At 41.1% G+C, this 20,860-nt stretch overlaps 1 protein-coding gene across 1 annotated transcript in view; it reads right to left on the reverse strand.

The window, feature by feature from the left end:
* Positions 1-17,123, reverse strand: part of kcnab1a (potassium voltage-gated channel subfamily A regulatory beta subunit 1a) — a 110,658-nt gene extending 93,535 nt beyond the window's left edge. The window contains exon 1 of the mRNA XM_030108371.1: positions 16,668-17,123. Within this exon, the coding sequence (XP_029964231.1) occupies positions 16,668-16,954 (287 nt within the window). The 5' untranslated portion in view covers positions 16,955-17,123. The remainder of the gene's footprint in view (positions 1-16,667) is intronic.
* Positions 17,124-20,860: the final 3,737 nt, after the last annotated feature.

Raw genomic sequence — 20,860 nt, forward strand, 5'->3', positions numbered from 1 at the left:
TAACTTTTAGATGTGGACATAAATCATGTTTAATATAAATCCGAGAACATTTCAGTGCCATGTTGCTGTGTTCACCTTAATTGAGAATCTGCAATGAACTTCCAAAAAAAAAAAAAAAAAAAAAGAAGAGAACTGATTGTTTTTGCACTTAATGTCCCCACTGAACCAATCTAAGGGTAAGATGATAAATTCATTAGTATGAAAATGAGTCCTCACTTAGCTCATCCTGTACTTTGCATTACTCTGAGTTCCATGTAATAACTTTTCCCAGTAATTAAACAGATGGTGTGTGTGCCTGCTTGTGCTTGCAGTGTTTATCTGGGAGGGAGAGAGGCAGGGAGGATGAAGGGAGAACAGCGAAGGAGGGATAGATTGCATGCGGCTTATGGGCGCTCTGGTGACTTTAATGTTTTGTTAATTGGATTACATCAAGCACCTATGCTTGGCCTCCCTGTGCTCTAATTTCATGTTGTGATAAATAATCACCTCAGTGTCAAAAATACATACAGTCCTATCAAACAAACTGACGTCACCCAACATAGCAGGTGTTTAAGAGAATGTAAAAAAAAAAAAAAAAAATCTAATCGCTCTTTAGACAAAGAGGTTATTTTTGGAAATACTCTTACATTATGACCCTCTCTCATGCTAATTAAATGATATAGACTTGACATTTGTACTATGAACCGCTACAACAATGGCTATTCTTTGATTTGACAGCAGCAGAAAAAAGTATAATTTGTACTGGAAATGCACAGTTAATTTTTTCCTCCTGAGCTTCATTTTATCTGCATCTTGTTGGATTTGATGGCGAAGTTCTTTATCGCAATAGAGGGACTGCTGGAGGCTGCCGTGATGTCTGCTTTTCTAATTCGAACACTGTAAACTGGGTGAAGGAACCTTCCCAGCTAAAATACTTCAGACCTCATGATTAATCACTGTATCGAGTGACGGACGAACCCACAGCGTCTACTGAGGCCTGAGCGTGGCGCTGTATTGACCGAGTCCACACCTTCCTCACTGTCCTGTGAGCAGAACAGACTAGATATCAACATTAGGGCTGTCCTGATCAGAACTTTTAGCATCCAAGTTTTAAAATGTAGTCTCAGCCCAGTACTGTCCTGATCTGATATGATGACAGTGAGTTTATGAGGGGCAAACTGAAATTAATTGTTCATCAGCCCATGAATGGCCTCTTTCACGTACTCTGCTTTGTCTACGTACCGGTGTGTGCGCATCACTACTTGATTTAACTGAAAGATAAATCACAATCACACAGTGTGCACTGAGGCTTGAACACTGGAGCTCCGGATGTCTGAAGTAAAACTAATGGCTACTTTTTCTTTAACAGGATTTCATTTGTTGTCACTTTGTTGTGTGGCTCAGATAAGGCGTCGTCTTAAATATAATGTCTAAATAGCAGAATACTGATTAAACATTTTTATAGTAGACTAGAAATGTTCAGCTCAAAGTCGAGGCTTACACAACTGTTTACGACGAGGACTGATGCCAGAGGTACTCAGCCCACAAGAGCTGTCGTAAAAACACAGCAATTTCACGATAACCAGTTGATGTTAAATACGCCCTGATTTGAAACTGTTGACCAAACAGGACATCTTCACTTAGCACCCAAGCACATCTTGGCTCTAAAATGATTTCCATTTCATTCATGCATTTGTTTTACACTTAATAGTACTACATTGTCTTATGGGAGAGCATTTAAACTTTACTTGCTCTACTTACGTCCCTAAAATATCTCCTCTGGCTGTTGAATACAGAGTTTTGTAAAATGAAAGCACGCCACAGTCTGAAATCCATCTCTTGTCATTAACAAAATTACACCAAGTGTTGAAATGAATCCACTTGAGGATAATGAGGAGGTGAAGCTGTCATGTGAACAACGTGCTCACATCCTGCCAAAGCATTTGGCTCTCCTGTTCTGATGGCTAATTACCAATGTGAGTTACTCGTGAGTGTCTCACAATGAAGACTGGCCTTTCAGGTGGAAAAGAAAGATCCCACATTTATGAGTTGTTTCGTGGAAGTTTTATCAAAATTACAGCCACAATAAATGTAGTGGATTATCACAATAAAACAAAATGAGTTTTCAACTGCTACACGAAGAACAAAAGACTTGTGGTAGCACTTTAAATACACATCTTGCCATCAGTCAGATGTCTTGCGGCTCCAGGCTGCAGTAAGTATCTAACTCATTCGGATTTAATGAAGCACAGGAACTTTGCCAGTTAAGACACAATCGATGCTTGAAATTTGCAAAATAAGAAGTTGTTATTAAAATAATCCACTGTGTGTGTGTGTGTGTGTGTGTGTGTGTGTGTGTGTGTGTGTGTGTGTGTGTGTGTGTGTGTGTGTGTGTGTGTGTGTGTGTGCTGCAGTATGATCTACATCACTCCTGTGTGCTGACAGGGATTTTCTGCACCACATCTCACAGCGTTTATCATCCGTGTGCGACACACAACTCATCAGGTAGAATTTATTGCTCGTGTTGTGTGAAATAGGTCCGTCCAATTGTTTCAATTAGTATGTGTTCCTGCAAGGGAGATTAAAACATTTTATCTGATGTCAAGTAATATCTAGCAGTGGCCAGAAAAAAAAAGTACCAATAAAAGTGAATAGATATAGATATGAATATGTAAAGGACTTGGATGGCGACAGGACACATTCCAACACTGCTGTGTTCGTGAAAAGGAGAATTAAGGCAAATGTTATTCATGTGTACAGTTTGATACACAAGGGAGGATTCAACACAAGAGAATTAAAGTTGAAAATAGACTAATTTTCATTCATTCTGTCACAAACACCAAGTACCAAGTGACCACGATGCACAAAACTGAAACACTGTAATGCTGATGTTAAAATGAGGAAGTCCGAGTTGTTCATTCAGCACGTTTCAGCCGTCTTTCTGCTCCAGCACTTATTTAAAGCGACTGAGAAGTCATCACGCTGTGCAGACGCCTGATAGCAAATCAATCATATAGATCAGGTTTACCTGAGTAAATAGACATTGAAAGTAGTTAATCACGTGATTGATTTTTCACTTTCACTCAGCCCACTGTTACTCACTTTTCATCACCTACAACACATAATGAAGCAGATCATCATTTATCATGTTTTAATGCTGATATTGACACACTGTATACTTGTAGAAACCATGACGTCTCTGCTATAGTTTTTCAAGCGCTATCATTTCAACTTGATATGACTCATGTAATTTCATTTGATTATCAATCAAATATTGGCTGTTATCAATGACATGATAGTGTTCTATGTCCCATACCTGCTTTGTGGGACAGTGGTCGTACCAAGACCATAACTGGGAAGCAATTCAGCAAGACGAGTGAAAATTCACTGAAATAAGAGACTGCAGTCACCAGCCAGACTACTGCATACGTGCTGCATTGCTGCACTGACGCCACTGAAATATTGAACTGGTCATTTATGGATTTAGAAACATGCAGCTGCTGCTTCTTCTGTATTTGCACACAATGATTTAAGCAATGTTTACTTTCACTAGCACGGTGCGACAGTGGCAGATACTGCAGTAAAGTCCATGAGTCGTGTGTGTGTGTGTGTGTGTGTGTGTGTGTGTGTGTGTGTAATACAAAATGGTTTACTGCGGACAGAAAACTTTCCTATCCCTCTCTTTGCTCTCTTTGTCCCTTTTTCTCTCACCAATCATCTCATAATGGGCCTTGAGGGAGACTACACTGTATTACCTTTTTCTCTCTCATCACTGCATCAGAAAAACACACCTCCAACCTCCAACCTCCAGTCTTAAAACGTACACACACATACACAAACTGGCAAGGAACCAAGCTCCACCACTTTATATTACTACCAGGGAAGGCAAAGCACACACACACAGAAAAAAGACAAGAAAAGTGCTGATCCGTGGAGTCTAAACTTTCCCTGCGTCACTGTATCGTCTCAGTGCTGTAAAGAGGAGATCTACGGCGACAGTAAAACGGAGTGTCCACTGTAAGTGTGGCTGCGCAAAAACACAGCCAGGAAGACAAAACTAATGGCCGGACCCACACAGTGTTAAAGACACAAAAAGCAAAGAAAAAAAATGACTGAAGAAGGAAAAGCATGTACAAACACTTAGTGGAGCAGCAGGGCGATAACAGTGCTGAGCTAAAGCTGAAGGAAACAGAGAAGAAAAAAGATAGAGAGGGGGAAAATTGTACATTTGGCAGCAGAGCTCCTTCGGATCTGACATTGGAGCTTGTTGAGTTTCAAAGTTTTTTGTTTTTTTTTCTGAAATCCACAGCAGGCGACCTCTGCATCAGCACTGCAGCGCCTCTTAAAGCTACATTTCACTTGGTCAAACATTTCCTCTGAACAGAGACTTTTAGCTGACGGACGACTGGAAGCTATGCACATGGATTTTGCTGCTGGTTTGCAGCAAGCAAAAAGCAAAGTGGAAACAAAACACTGCTTTTCAAATTATGAGCTTAGTTTGGGTTGGTCAGACATTTGGACGTGTGGCGCTTCTCTCCGGTAACCACAGAAATGAGGTGAGGTGACTCCAGACACACACTGCTGACAAGCAAGCATTCACACACAAGCACACTGGTGTACCATTACTTTCCTGATCATTGCCAAAGTGACAGCAGGTCCACGGCTCCCCCTAGTGGTGCAGGAGCCACACAGCACCATAATCCTAATTAGAGTGCACTTTTATCCCTCGCATCCACCCTCCCATGATTTAATTCCCTGACTCCCAATACTGCATTTTCACTCTGTGCTCAACCCACCTGCGGCATGTAACCACTGAACATGCTTTTTAAGTGTCTCCATCCCCCCAGAGTGGTTCATCCTACTCCTCCATCATCCCTCCTGCACACAGCACCCACCATACAAATTAAACTCTTATCTTAAAATAAAAAGGAATAGCTTCAGTCTTATATCTCATCCTGATACAAACACACACACACATCAGAGAGTCTCTTCAGGGAACTTCTAATTGAGTTGCACAAAGGTGAGCTCAGACCAATCGTTATGTGGTACTTTGGCTGTTTTTTAAAGTCTGCAGAGTCACCTTGGACATCAGGTAATACATTCAAAGTGAAAGGATGAATATTGCTGCGAGAGCAACAAAATTAAACTTGGCAGAGCAAAGCGGGAGAGTCAGGTGAAGCTGCGATGGGCCGTTATCCTCAAACGACCCGACAAGAACCCTGCCTGGTGAATAAGCGCTTATCAGTCCTCATCAATAATAGACAAAGACCAAGAGAGAGGAGGAGCAAGACAGTGATACCTGAAGCTCACAGCGGAGAGGGAGAACGACCGGGAGACCCAAAACCAGAGCGACGGATCGCTGACACTTTGATACTTTCAAAGTCTTTACTCAGTAAAAGTTTAAACGGTTCAGAAAGCCAAGCTCAGCACTTCTATTGGCCAGCAAATCTTCAAATTTCTGTCTCAGGTTATGTCTTTCTCACAATTAATAAAGATTAGCTCGGTTATGCTGACATCATTTTATTTTTAAAGCCCAGAGAGGGTTTCAAACACTGGTCAGCCAAGCATGGTGATCTATGGTGACGACTTGGCCCGCCCTGACAGCAGTCAGCTCCTGTCTGGCACTCTCGTAAATGAGCATGTCGATGGGGCAACCTCATTGATTCACACACACGGCCAGTGCTGACACAAGTGAAACACCAGAGATCTGTGTGTCTGTGTGCATGCGCGTGACGCTAACTGAAAGACATAAAGACAAGACAAAGAAGAGAGGAGTAACGGCGAAGGGATATTTGAAGCTGCAGAGCTGATTTATTGATGAAAGTCATGTTAGGTACGAACATTAGCTCACTCACCACAAAGCTAATGACCTGTGAGTGTGTGGGGTGCTGCACATTGTGCCATACCACCGTCAGTACAAGACTAAATTAAAAAAATTACACTTCACAGTCACCAAATACAGTGAAACTGCATCAGTCTAATTAGTTTGTGTTATCCTTCATGGTTTAATTTCAGCAAAAAAAAAAAAAAAACCTACAGTTAGGCTGTGAGGGATTACCGGTAAATACTGTAATGAAGATGACTTTTGAACAGTTGATGGAGGGACAAGGAACAGTAAGTAACACAGAAGAGTGAAGTCAAGTTTTATTTTAGTGTCTGTGTGTGTGTGTGTGTCTCTACTCTGCACCAAAAAAAGGTCATGATGCCTGTAATAAATGTCATTGCGTATCATTGTTTATCAGAAAAGTAAAATGTACATTTTTACATTTTACAGTGTAGGCTATGCCAAAAATTTACTGTTATTGAAGAGTTTGACAGAGTACACACTGGGATCTGTACCCGCACTTCACTCTCTGACATGCACCATATGACAGAGTGCAAAACTTATAAATAAAAATATAATTTTTTACAGACATCAAAACATAGATGTATTTTTTTCTTCATTAATCTTTGCATTTTTCCATGTCTTGTATTTTTTGTAGTAGTTCATTATTGACAATTGGAATCCCCGTTTGCAAGAAAAAATGGAAGAAAATTGTATTCCTTTGCAATTTCTCTGGAAAGAATGAATACCAAAGGGTTTTTTTTCTCTCTTTAGAAAATGTATCATAAATAGCTGTGGCAAATAAACAAAGAGGTCTAAGAAAAAAAACAAAAAAAAATAACAGTACTACTAGCACCACTCCACCTTTCATGTGATGCTCCTTTAATATGTGTGCTGCATTTCAAAAAGATACTACAACAAATTTGGTTTGTGTTTTGGTTCTGAATTTAAAACCTTTCAAGAGTAACCTTGATTCGCGTTGATTTAAGTGTACCACACAATAAATTGAAAATTTTATATGAAACACGTGCAGTACTGATTCATGGTTGAACTGTCAGAGTACAGTATTTTCCGTATGCACGTGTATTTCTTTAAAAAAAAAGACAACAAACCACATCTTGAAGTAAACCTCATGACCTCAAAACTGCAAAACTTCACGTGAAAACCCGGAAGTACAGAAGATTTGATGGCTGATTAACACCACAGCTTCAGAGTCCAGCTCAACCACAAACAAACATCTAACAACATAATGTCTGTAACACCAGAGAGTGCAGAGCCTCAGAGGAAAACACACTGACCACAGACAGAAAAAAGACTCACCCTGTTCGCCGAGACCCCTTTTCTCAGCAGAGGTCACTCCATGTCATGTGAACGCCGCACTTGTTTCGGTCGCGGATGTATAGTGCGTTATTTCTGTATTCCTCCATACTGCTTTTGACCATACATGTTCATTTTTTTTAAGTTTCGCGTCCTGTTCTATTATTATGATAATCATTTTTAATTTGAAAGTCATAATATTTGGTTTGGAAGCATGTTATCAAATTAAGTGGCACTTTACACGGGTTGCTATGCGTAGTGGGCGGGGCTTCACAATACCATGCAAATACTTTATTAACCCCAAGGGTTACGGTTTTTTTCTTTCTTTCTTTTTTCTTTTTACAAACAGAAATGATGAATCTACTTCTTTTGGGACAGCCATTTTTTATGACACAAGTCACCATAATTGGCTCTTCTGACCCTCAAATGATTCTTTACATGCTTGTTGGATGAATTAATTTATTTGAGGAAATAATATGAGTTCATGTGTACAATTAATTACCTAAAACGCAGTGGCTGTGTTCATAAAGTGGGTTTTTCCCTGAACTGGACAAAGTGATACAGTGTGATCACTATCCTGATTTCGCTTAAAGGAATACTCCACCCAAAAAACGATTTGGCCTCATTTTCTACTCACCCTCATGCTGAGAAACACTCTGGAGCACTTTTTTGATGTTTCAAATGCAGTTGGAGATGTTTGGGGGTTGTCAACAAACAGGGACCGACAGAGCCCGACAGAAAAAATCGTCCATAAAGTCCACAAAAACGTGCCCATTTTCCTTCATACTGCTCGTCCGCTGTAATCCAAGTGTCCTGAGCGCGTAACGTCCATAATTAATTCTTAACGAGGTAATTTAGTATATTTTAAGAGCCCAAACAGTGCGCTCTGGTACAGCTCAGGTGCATGTCTGCGCGAGCACCCTTAACTACGGAAGCCGCGGCAGACCAAGCAACACGCTTGTGCCCTTTCAGCAGGACACCGAATTCAAAGCTTTAAAACAGTAGCCATTCACTTTTGTGATTGTCCACAGCTCGGTCACTCACAGCAGAATATAAACAGCGGAACGTCTTCTTCTACGCTTACTATTTAGGAAAGCAGTCATGAATGCGCGCAATCGAGTTGCTTGGTCTGCCGCGGCTTCCGTAGTTCAGGGTGCGTTTGCAGACATACACTGGAGCAGTATGAAAGCGCACTGTTTGAGCTCTTAAAATATACTAAATTACCTCGTTAAGAATTAATTATGGACGTTACGCGCTCAGGACACTTGGATTACAGCGGACGAGCAGTATGAAGGAAAATGGGAATGTTTTTGTGGACTTTATGGACCGTTTCTTCTGTCGGGCTCTGTCGGTCCCTGTTTGTTGACAACTAAAGTCCCCAAACATCTCCAACTGCATTTGAAACATCAAAAAAGTGCTCCAGAGTGTTTCTCAGCATGAGGGTGAGTAGAAAATGAGGCCAAATCGTTTTTTGGGTGGAGTATTCCTTTAAATCTCAACATGTAAAATGTGACATATTGCAACTGGAGGCAACTAGAGGAGTCAGATGATTTGCAGTTCTTCCCTTGTTTAATTTTTCTTGTTGCTGGTATCAGGGAAATAGTTCAACTGAAATTAAGGGTACTGCACTTGTATGCTATGAGAATGCATGGATATTTTGAGAGATTATACTCAATAGTGAAGAAAGTTAGTGAAGTCTACCTCCAAATTCACCTTAGATATAAGTTAGCATTCGACCCACAACTAAAAAAAACAAAACAATTCATGATACATTTATTGAGCTACAGTCCTGTATTTGATGGCTGAATTAGTCTCACTGTGGCATATAATCCACTCACTAAACCATCTTGTAATTACAGTGCAAAACTCGATGCTCTCTGTCTCTCTCTGTCTCTCAGACCAAAGTACTTTATTACATGACTGCTTCTGAGCCAAAGATGTTACAGGATAGTGGTTAATGTAACTCCTTGTGCAAAGCCCTTCGCAGTTTAACACAACACAGGGCATTAATAATAGAAAATGTTCTCAACCTTGTACTGATACAGCTGTCTGAAAGGTGTTTAAAGCAACAAATAACTTTACTTTCCTTGATAAAATTCTATGCTATGATATTTTGTGATAAAACATTTAAAATTAGTCAAATGACTGAACATACTATTTAAGTGTTGAATTTCCTTCTTGTCCCTATCATCACTATCATGTCTCTCTCTTCTAGTCTGTGTCTGCGTGTCTGTGTGCCCCCCAATCCCCTTCCTTTTAAAGGAAGGTTTCTTCCTTTTCAAAGGGAGTTTCTCCTTTCCACAGTCACTTCTGTTTACTCATGTGGAACTGTTCTTATCTGTGAAAGTGCCTAGAAATGATTGTGTTGTACTATGCAAATAAAGCTGATTTGAACTGAATGCAAAATGTGTTTTATATATATTACAATATCATAATAACTTAAATGAAAGTGCATTATAGTGAAGTAACGATAATATTTACATAAAATGCTTGAGAATCAAATTATGATGCATTGTATTGTGTGTTGTAAAAAAAAGAAACAATGTTGCTTTAAAATGATGCATTGTTGCCAACTCCTCAGTCAGGAAAGTTCTAAAATGACATCATCATCTAAGTTGCATATCTAGGTCAAATTAGATGATGACATCATTTAAAACAGATACACTGTTGCAACAGTAACAGTAACAATTAACAATAACTGATTACTTTTTAAAGGTAACTTGCCCAACACTGATCGTTACTCGTTTTCTCTATAGTAATGTCTAGACTGATATCAAACAGCTCATGTTTTGGGAACAAATACAATTTGTTGCACAATTATGTAAAGCCCGAGCACACAAACACAACACACACACACACACACACACACACACACACACACACACACACACACACACACAGCACTGTGATGGCTTGCCCAATTAAGTATTTAGAGAGGATACCAGCTCTTCTTTTAAATATTCACTTGTTTTCCAAGATGAATAAACAATGAGCAATTGACGCATTTATCTGCATGCACAAGTGTATGTTTGTGTGTCTGACTGCATGTTTGATTATGTGTGTGTGTGTGTGTGTGTGTGTGTGTGTGTGTGTGTGTGTGTGTGTGTGTGTGTGTGTGTGTTCTTGTATTTCTATCCTTGTCGGGGCCAAACGTCCCCACAAGGATAGCAAAACGTGGAACGACGTGCCTTGTGGGGACCTTTTTCCGGTCCTAAGTAGGAGAAACAGTGTTTTCTTGACCATGTTGTTGTTACTGAAAAAAGTAAAAGTGCAAAAACATTTCTTTAGGGTTAGGCTTTGTTGTGGTGTGGGTTAGGGTTAGGGTAAGGGTCAGGGTTAGGGGCTAGACATGAATGGGAGTCAATGGACGGTCCCCACAAGGATAGAAATACAAGACTGAGCGTGTGTGTGTGTGTGTGTGTGTGTGTGTGTGTGTGAATCATCGGTTGAAAGCACATTTTTGCATGCTGCTTCTTGGTTACAAATAAAGGCTTCCCGGGAACACGTGCCTACAGACAGACCTCAGGAGAGGACAACACATGCAGGAGAGAAGCCTCGTCCTCTTGTGCTTGAATTCGTGAGCCGCAAGGTTCTAAACTATTGAGCGAAAAGGATCCTTTCTCATTCTCAAGTCCATGTTTTATTTGTATTTTAGTGTCATCCATCTTTACTCACTCCCAGACAGTTTTTCACTCCAGCCATTTCTGTCCGTTCAGCAACGTAATAAATAAAGTAGCGTGCCTGGACAGTTTCTCCTTACATAGGCAGAGAGTAGACTCTAAACACTGTCAGTGAACACAAGACTGCAGTCCACAAAGGAGAGGCCTGAGACTCGCCACAGCGACAAAATGGACAGGCTGCAGCTCTGTTGTGTCTTATTATGTATAATTTGTTCTGGTGTTCTTCTTACAGTGAAGTATTGAGCAAAGCATCAACGCCACTAAACAGAGGTTGTTATTGCAATCCGAATCAACAAAGTACAAAATATCTGAACGACAAATCAAGACCACATAATCAACATAAGCATTAGATCTACATTGCAATAAGAGTCACATTTCATAAATGAAAAGGCTATAATTATTTTTAATGTGTTTTTTTAAAGTTCAGAATGTAGGATTTGAGTAATGCTACTCAAGGGCACTGGAAGGTGGCAGACAGTTGTGGGACATTCACACCAACTTTAGTAGTTGTTCAAAAGTCAGAGCCTGACACTCTGGAACGAGAATGACTCGACACTTGCACCGTCTTATGTAGCTTTGCAGTCAACTTTTTTCCTGCTATTCTGCTTGAGGTCATTGAGGTCAATGCCAATAAAGAGAACTTCTTCCAGTTCCTCTGATGGGACCTCAAGTTTCCCCCAGAAACGATCTCTCCAGCAGTTCAACCCTGGGCGTTTTCAGAGGTGATTTGGGACGCATCCAAACCAAATGATTGAATCTTATTTACTTCAGTTATGCATCTCTATTTTGAGGCTCTGTTGGATGGTAGAGCTCACTGCGGATCAGTACATTTTTAAACATAGGTGTCTATTCCATTGGCAGTAGTCAATCAGTCATTACCATTTTCAGTGTAGCCTTACCCAGTTTTTGCACCAGATGTTCTTTCCGCAATAACTTTATTTTTTCTTTTAAATTTTAAGTTAAAACTTGCATATTGTGCACTTAATGTGTTACTGCTTGATGCAACCTTAGAACCAGAGTAATTAGTTCATGAAGATTGCAGGGTTGATGGTGTTCCACAAAAAATGATAATTTTTGCACATTTAAATGAAGAAAATCAAGAGAAAATGTACTTATTATTAGTTTTAGATGGAGCCATTTAGGGGAACAAAGGCAAAACACTGTGACTATTAAAGGTCGAACAAATAAACAAAGTCACCTTACAGTCATTTTATGATTCTGAATTTCAGAATTTGACCTACTCCGGTTTCATTGTCTGTTTTAACGGGTTAAAGACAAGCAACTTTTTGGTGAGCTAGAGTTCAGTACAGAAGACCTGACGGAGAAAGAGTGGGCTCAGAAAAGAGATGCTCAGAACAAAGTGAGTGACAGAGAGGAGCAGTAAAGCAGCTGTGGTCACGGCCTCACTCTGTCACCTTCACACCCAAGCCTCACAGCAGGCACCAGCACATTTAATCAGATGGACTGACAAACATCCAGACAGTCGACTCAGACACACACCACCCTGTTCACATAACTTCAGAGGACATCACGCTGACTCGCTTTTATTTCCTGGACTCCAACATCACTGACATCAATAACTGCAATTCATAGCTATCTTTTGTAAGTCGTGTGTTCATAGTTTTACATTTTGAGATCCTCAAATCTGTGGGTTAAAACGCACTCATGCCTCAACAAAATGGAAATTAACAAACATGCACGACACGCTCTGTTTTCCCCAACAGCACATGACATATGCTTCATAATGTGACCCTCAACCCCCCCAGAGGTCCAAATGGCTCTTCGCTGTCAATCCCTTCGCCAGCAGGGCTGCTTGCTCTGTGTCCTATAATATCATGGCCTTCAGATTAATATATTTCCCTGCACAGCTGATTAAATTGATGTCTGCGTCAAATCAGTGTGAGTAATCAAAACCCTGCCGGCTGGTTTTGTTTCTGTAACTACTTTGGCATTTAGGTTAAAAGGGGATGTACTAGATTTGTGTTTTCCTGTTTTCACTGCAAAGGTTAGGTGAATACAACAGTAATTTTTCAGCTTAATGGTCACTTTTTCATCCAAACGAGAACAAGGAAGTCTCCTTTGCACATCAAATAAAATCATTTTAATATGTGAGACATGCAGGACTGCAAACTCAGGGATGACATTCACATATTAACTCTAAACTCACATTCTTATGCTACAAATGCAAGTAGTTCTGACTGGCAAAATTGAAAGGTGTTCCTGTTACCAGCTGTTGAGATCTGGAAAAGAAACAGAGCCTCAGGAGGAGTTGGCTCATCAGTGTCTCTTCAGACAGATGGTTTAACGTTACACAGCAGGTTTTATCATTATTAGAATTTGTCTTTGTTACACTTAACGTGACACTGAGTTTAAAAAAAAATGGAGCTTTAGTTAAGCCTTACCTTTTTTTTCAGGGTGATTTTCTAACAAAACCTACAAGGAAGAAGACACTCAGCACTTTACATTGCACAAAAGTGTTTTCAAATGAAGCAGAAAGATTGTTTTCTCACACTGAAGTGATTCAGAAAAGACAGATGGTCGAGGCTTCGAGTAATAACACTTTGGAACAGCTGCACCTTCTTTAACGCAAAGTGAGAAGATTGAAAGATGGAATATAGAGAAGCAGGAGCATGACAGAAGCAAAGAAACCCGGCTTGGCTGCTCTCCCGGTGGAGAGGTGCTCAGGACCGACATGTGCATTGGCTGACTGTCAACATCAGCTCCCCCAGGTTCCTTAAATCCTTCGGCTCCATCTGCAACAAAGTGGCTGATCGCTGCTTCTGTAACATGCTTGACTAACAATGTCACACAGCAGCACTGCCCGGACTATCCGACTAGATAATTAGCGTTAACTTTCGCCACATTAGCCCAGAGGAGATGCTGAATGCATATGTTCTGATCTGAACAACGCCGCCGCTGCTCAGTAGGTCAAGATGCACATTAACGATACAATGAACATACACATAGACGATGCCACATTCGCTGTCTCACAAACAGCCACAGATGCTCCTTCACAACTGAAAACACACACCGACGCCCCAAAGAGACACACACTCTCATGAATAATACGCTACAGGCTGCGTGAGGCCAGACTATGAAGATCTCTGTGTCGTTTCCCTCTCTTTCCCATCTGGCTCAATGAATTAAAAGTCTACAAAGAGGAGTGGATTTGTCTGTTGGTTATTGTGTTTACATTTGTGTGTGTGTGTGTTCTCACTGTAGTGTTCTAACAGATGCTACACATCATTACTGGAAAAGATGATCAGATGAGGGATGTTTTAAAAGACCTTTTCTTACTTTCCTAACAGTTTTTCACTCATGAAAACAGCAGAATAGCTCCGGAGCTGGTGTCTGTCTCCATTCTGCTCACTGAGCTTTAGCTTTATGAAGAATTGAGGTAATTGTCATTGAACTGTCACATCAATGGTAGACAAGCATTATCAGTTACTTATGCTAATTCTGTAAAACTGTTCTGTTTAAAACTGTCACTCTAATGACTGACAGATGGATATGTATTTATACTTTCTGAAACAACTTGAATGCCGAGCTAGTGGAGCCCACATCCAATGACAAGGGTCTGAGAGTTACCATGTTATGTTAGGACAAAGATTACATTGAAGTTAGGGTCATGGGGTCAGGGTGGTTATGGCCTGCAGAGATAGTACATCAAGTTTACATGCATGTGCGTGTGCAGTTGCTTTTGCAGACCCTCATGAAATATTCAGCATGAAAGAACAATTGTTTGGGTGGAACAACCTAACATAGTTTTTCTTTTTTTGTTGTTGTTGTTGGAAAGGGTCACAGGGACAAATTAAGGTTGAGTTTGCTCAAAAATGACTTCCACAGAATGTATCATGTCACAATTCACATCTCTCCACAGAGCCAGCAGCGGTTTAGAGGACAACACACTCTGAAGGCACTGAGGGCACCATGCTGATTTGCATTTGTTCCTTTGGGATGTTCATATGCAAATAAAAGAAATTTTAAACGAGAGTCTTTGAGTTGAGCAAAGGCATGGCAGGCTTCAGGTGTTTTATAGTTTAAGCATTGACAAAAAAATGTACAAGCAAGATGGAAAACCCAACAAAACATTTTTGCTGCTAAAATAAATGTGTGTTCCTTGTTTGTGTTCATGCATGAGCGTGGACGGACTGCCCAAGCACGGGTCTTGACCACTGAAACACACTGACCTGGAAAAGGACGTGGGCAGCCAGCTGTTTTATTAGGTTACCATGGCAACGACCATAAACTTTTAGCCACACATGGACCCATGGACATGCATATGCCAGTCTCCCAGGGCGAAATGCAGGCTGGGCATGGCCATATGAGCTCCCATATCCAGGTTAATCCAACAGGGATGAAAAGAAGAAAAAAAATCACTCTGTTTTCCTCACGATGGAGAAGGTACACTTCGTGCTGCCATTTTCTGTCTCCCCATGCAACAGCAGAATAAGTTTAGGTCTTGTTTATTATTACACGGACTGTAATACAGTTGAATATGTCAGCAGAATTTAGCACAGAATCACTGATGAAAGAGCCCCGAGGAACGAACGGGCTGTTCAGCTGACCAAAATATAGCTCATGGAAATGTTAAGCCGGCAGCCTGGCCAAATATAAATCATGCACAGACACACATTTTGAACCACAATGTCCAACCTGTTACACAAAATCTTTTGAGAAACTTTGCAAATTGCAAAAATGACACTCTTCATGATGAGCTGATTATTTCATCTCACAATATTTGTCGAGGCTAACGGTGATGTGAAACCAGTGCAAAAATTAAAACAGAAAGCTCAACAAGCCGAAGTTAACAAGAGAAACTCAATTGAAGAACAGGATCTTTTATTTCTGTTGTGTTTCCCTGCAACACAAAGAGAGCAAAAGCAGCTCCACGCTGTGTTCTCGCCTGAGGGCTGAGCAGCGATCCATTAAGTCCCAATCACACTCACTCAATCCTCTCACCAACACCATGCTTAGTCACAGATGACAAACTTCAGGAAACACAACGAACACATGACAGTACTTTCTTCAAGTGCCTGAGGAACTTGAACTGTATCCTTTATCAGAAAATTGAAGCACTGCCCATGAGGCATTTGGAATATTTTTGGATTTGATCCAAATCTGGTGTTTTATAAGTTCATGTTTTGGCTGTAGATGAATTCAGAGCTCAAACTGCAAACAAATCCACTGACGTGTTTTAAAAAGGGCTTTAGTTGTACGGTTTGAAGTAGCTAACATGAGATGCAAGTTGAGTGTGAAGAAGAAACAGGTGCATTCACAGCTAAGATGTATAAAATCACTGATGCTGTGGGAGCTTCGCTGGAGGTTTTTGGCTGATCACTGTTTCTTCTCAGACAACTTAATTCCATGTGTTGGTGTGTGCATGTGCCTGCATCAAATACTTTAAATACAGATACAAATTCTTGATGCAGGATGATGAATAGCAAATACATCAGACATCATGTAAAGAGAATTTTCCTGGAATCGTCAAGCAAAATCAAGTGAGCATTACTCCTGCAACATTCAGGCAGATTTATGCCTTCATAGCATGATCAATCAACTGGTGGATCTCATGTGGAGATCAGTCGCTCCTGTGAAGCTGTGAACTTTGCATAATATAATGACGGTGACCTTAAAGCTGCTGATAACGAGCTACAGTTTGTCGCACGCCAGCTGGGCTCACTAAATGTGATGGCTTCTCCTGTTAACATCAAGTGTTTCAGAGTTCACATCTTTCACTCATCCCGATCTCTCATGCACAAACATCTGATTTCATCCACTAAGTAAACCCAACACAAAACCAAAGAAATCACAAAGCCTGTTGACGGAGCAGAGCATAATAAGTACGTAAACTCAGGTGCGGTTACCTGTAGACCATTCCGGTCTGACTCTTCACCGTATCCTGCAGCGACAGCGAGTGGAAGTTGAGAAACTCCTCCAGCTGTTTGAGCTCCACCACACTCTTGGTCTTGTTGGGAGTCCACAGCATCAGAGGAGCGTACGGCCGCGTCGCCGCGCCCACGGACGCCTGCCTGACGAGCCTCCCCTGAGCCGGGCCCTGGGCCTGGATCCCACCCTGACCTCCGCCCTGACCCCTGGCGCCCTTCTGCTTTGGGTTGGGGATCTCTGGACACGTCGCTTTGTACAAGTACATCTTCCAGTGGAGCTTCTGTCGTCACTTAACTCTCTCTTTCAGTCTCTCCTTCCCTCTTTTCGTGTGTCCCACAAACATGTACGCTCAGGGTAATCCAGGTAGGGCCCTCGCCCACGCGGCGCTACACTGAGCAGAGGAGTGCGAGTCTGAGCATCTGATTGAAGTTTGATGTGAAGCACTCCCCTGGATCAAGCTCCACGGAAAGTATTCCATTTATCAGGGGGAGAACAAAAAAAAGACAAATTGCTTAAGAATCCAACATGAAGAGAAGAATTTTGAAAGTATTCAGCATTCAACTTCTAGTCCAGTCTGTCTGCAGGATGCAAGTCCACTTAGGAAGGAAAAAAAAAATAAAACAAATTAAAAAAAAATGTCCTCACATGTTTTCTTCCTTCATGAGCTGTGCCACATATGTTCTCTGTACACACACACACACAGACAGAAAGAGAGAGAGAGACACACACTGAGACAGAGAGAGAGAGCGAGTGATAACTCCCCCTCTCCTCTCTCTCTCTCTCTCTCTCTCTCTCTCTCTCTCTCTCTCTCTCTCTCTCCCTCTCTCTCTCTCACACACACAAACACACCCTCACGCTGTCACTTTGCCCCCTGCTCAGCCAGTCTACATTATAAGCTCAGTTTGGTTTTGCTCCCTATTAAATGGCCTGGGAATCTGGGACGTTTTTCTCTCCCTCCCTCTTTTAACCCCTCTCTCTTTCTCTCTCTCTCTCTCCCTCTCTCGTTCTTCTTCCCGTTTTGTCTTCCCTCTCATCCTCTCTCTCCTTCCTCATCATCTTTCCTTTGTCTCCCAGTATTCCCTCAGTCAAAAGCCCTTTATACTCCTGATTTCTTCTCTTGTCTTTTTTCCAGCATTTGCATCTCTAATTTGCTTTTCTTCACCCTGTCTTTTTTTTTTTTGTTTGTTTGTTTCATTTGGCACAAAGAGGCTCGTCTTTAATGTCCATTGTTAATGTTTACTCCTTGTCTGAACCCAAAATACTACGAAAAACATCTCAGTTTAATACATTTCATTGCATCTGCCTTCCATTTCTTACTTTGACTCTCTCCAAACAAAGTGTACTCTGGAGCTCTTCCCGTAACAAACACCTAAAGTAAACACACACACACACACACACACACACACTCACACACTCACTCTACACAGCACATTATGCACAGTTGTGCACGGTCGGTCTGCTTGCAGAGTTTTTGTGACGGAGTGAACCACAAAGTAAAAATGGGGAAGCCTCTGTTTGTGGTTTTACACACACACACACACACACACACACACACACACACACACACACACACACACACACACACACACTCTGGCCTTCTCATGAGAGCCTTCAGTGACATCACGTCTGGTCAGTCGGTGGATTGTGGGAATCACGAGGAATGCCATTCTACCATATCAGGAAATTTGGGTTTGAAAACACTCTGTCAGTCTCCCACTCTCCACATTTACACATACACGCACACACGCACACGTACACGTTTATTGGCCATGTGGGAAACATGCAGCAAGTGCACATATTAATATGGTTTATCTGTAAAACTATTTTCTTCATCAAGAGCACTTTTTTAAATGTTTTTTTTTTCTAGGGTAATCAGGCTTAAACCAATAAAAACAGCTGTTAGTTTTGATATGCAGCCCTTAACTGTTCTGGGTAAATGGGTCGGGTGACTTCCAGGAAGACACTTCATGGATTAACAGCTTTAAACACAATGCCACCAATCAGCTGTTTTCCTTTCAACTGACTTTAGATGTATGGGATATCGTCTTTTCCCCCAGACTGACTATTTTCATGCATCTGAAAACATACAATGGAAATAAATATTTTTGCAAAAACAATCACGCACACAGTCACACACCCCTCCATGCAGAACCAGACGGAGCGTTTGATGGAGAGGCAGCTGTATCCACTGTCCAGCAGGGCTGATGGAAAAACTGATCCTGCCTGGCAGAGGGAATGTCAGCTGAGCTTACGCAATGCCTGAGTGTGTTTATAGTGTATTTATAGTCAGTGGATATACACATCTATACACATGGAGCCCACACGAGCACGCACACACACGCATATACTGTATATATACAGGCAATTTTATTATCAGGTAATTTAAAGACATGCTTGATGTTTTTCAGTAGCTTCTGCGTGGTGTTAGTTCCTCACGTCTGTTTTGTCCTCTGCTGTTCAGAAGAGTCATCTGCTCCTGTGAGCCTCTCAGCAACTCGGCAGGTGAGTCACTGAGACGAATAACCAAAAAAGAGCAGAGAGAGGAGAAGGTAGAGAAGAGGAAGTGGACCATTCAGTTCAGAGGTGGAAAGAGCACTGAATTATGTATACTCAAGCACAACAACCATTGTATTACTTCACTTATGAGCAGTTGCATGTAAAAGTACACTTCTCAAAATCTATTCAAAATATTAGCTTCTTTCAAGCTGCAATTATCAGCAATTTTTTGTTTAAAGTAGATTTATCAAACTGACCATTCATTATTTGAAAATGTAACTTTTGTATAAAAAGACAATATAGTCTTCTATAAAGCACAAGTTTATTCAAGAACAAAACTGTTACAAAAATAAATATTTGCAAAGAGTTGTGGGCTTATGATTTTAAAAGTGAAAAAGTTTTATACTTCCTGTAATTTTCATGTGAGTCCTCTTTCTTGGGCATGTTTAGATTTTCTCAGAGTACTTTAATTCCTGTTCACAGCCCTAAAATGTGTTTCGTGTCTGCTATTTATAAATCCCCTGTCGGTGTTCATGTGGATGTGTGTGACTGTACATAAGAGTTCCACACAAGGCAGACTGATGAGTGAAATTGTAAACCAACAACAAAAAAATCATCAAAGTACAACAAAACAGGACTTATTTATAGTAATTTTTAAAGTTATTTTTACCCATTCTTTCCTCTATAGATTCAGGAGGGTGCATGGAACACAGAAACTCTGCCATATGATGTGAGAATCAAAGGAAAAACTCATCCATCTGTCCGTCTCACAATTTGCCACGCTGTTAATTTATCTGTTTACCCTCCGCCTCTCATCTCTCATTTCACCTAATTTCGTGTTTTATCAATTTTCACTCTGAACTTTAATAATCCGCCCCTTGTTCTTTGTTATTCCCAGAGACTAATTAACTGTCTTTTCCTGTCTCTTTCATTTTTTCTTCCCCCACCACCCCCTCTTGTACTCCCTACAGTGAGCGAATCACGATATACTGATTGCATACAGTACGTTTGGCAGTCATCCAGCATGTGATGGAAACAGGACCAGTCCAGCAGCGCAGCTTGCCACCATGTTTTGCATCTCTTTTTACGGTCAAATTAACCTTCACACACCCTCCGGAGCATAAAACCATATCTCCTCGTTGTTTGCTTAAACGGGGAAGCTTTTTCTATGTCATCTGACTCCATGGAAGTAATAATTATGCCAGTGATCAGTCCCCAGCCCTCAGGGACTGTCCTGCTCCTGTTCAACACCAGTATGTTGGCCTACATTCTCTGCCAAATCCCATTGTTAATACCATTGGAAATCTAGATTAATGCAGAGAAATGAGAGTAGAGTGAGGCAGATGTGGTTACATTGTGTAAAGTACATTTGAAAACACAAAATACTTCATGGAATTTGTCAGAATCAGAGCTGATCGTAGGTTTTTGTATTTAGATATATTTCATCATTTGAAGGACGGATACATTTAACACGACGGTCGGGCTGGTGTGAGAATCAAACTGCTAACTTTGGCACCATGTCCAGGCTTCATCCGTCAGCCTTCTCTGCTACATGTGTTTTTGTTCTCCATACAATAGTGTCGTGTTGCGACGCCTTTGTCACACCTGGTGCCGAGGGTACGAAGAAATATAACCCCAATCGCTGGTCAGAGGAGGGCACTGATACTGTTGGCTG

The sequence above is a fragment of the Salarias fasciatus genome, chromosome 14 (genome assembly GCF_902148845.1).
Source record: "Salarias fasciatus chromosome 14, fSalaFa1.1, whole genome shotgun sequence".
Taxonomy (NCBI): domain Eukaryota; kingdom Metazoa; phylum Chordata; class Actinopteri; order Blenniiformes; family Blenniidae; genus Salarias; species Salarias fasciatus.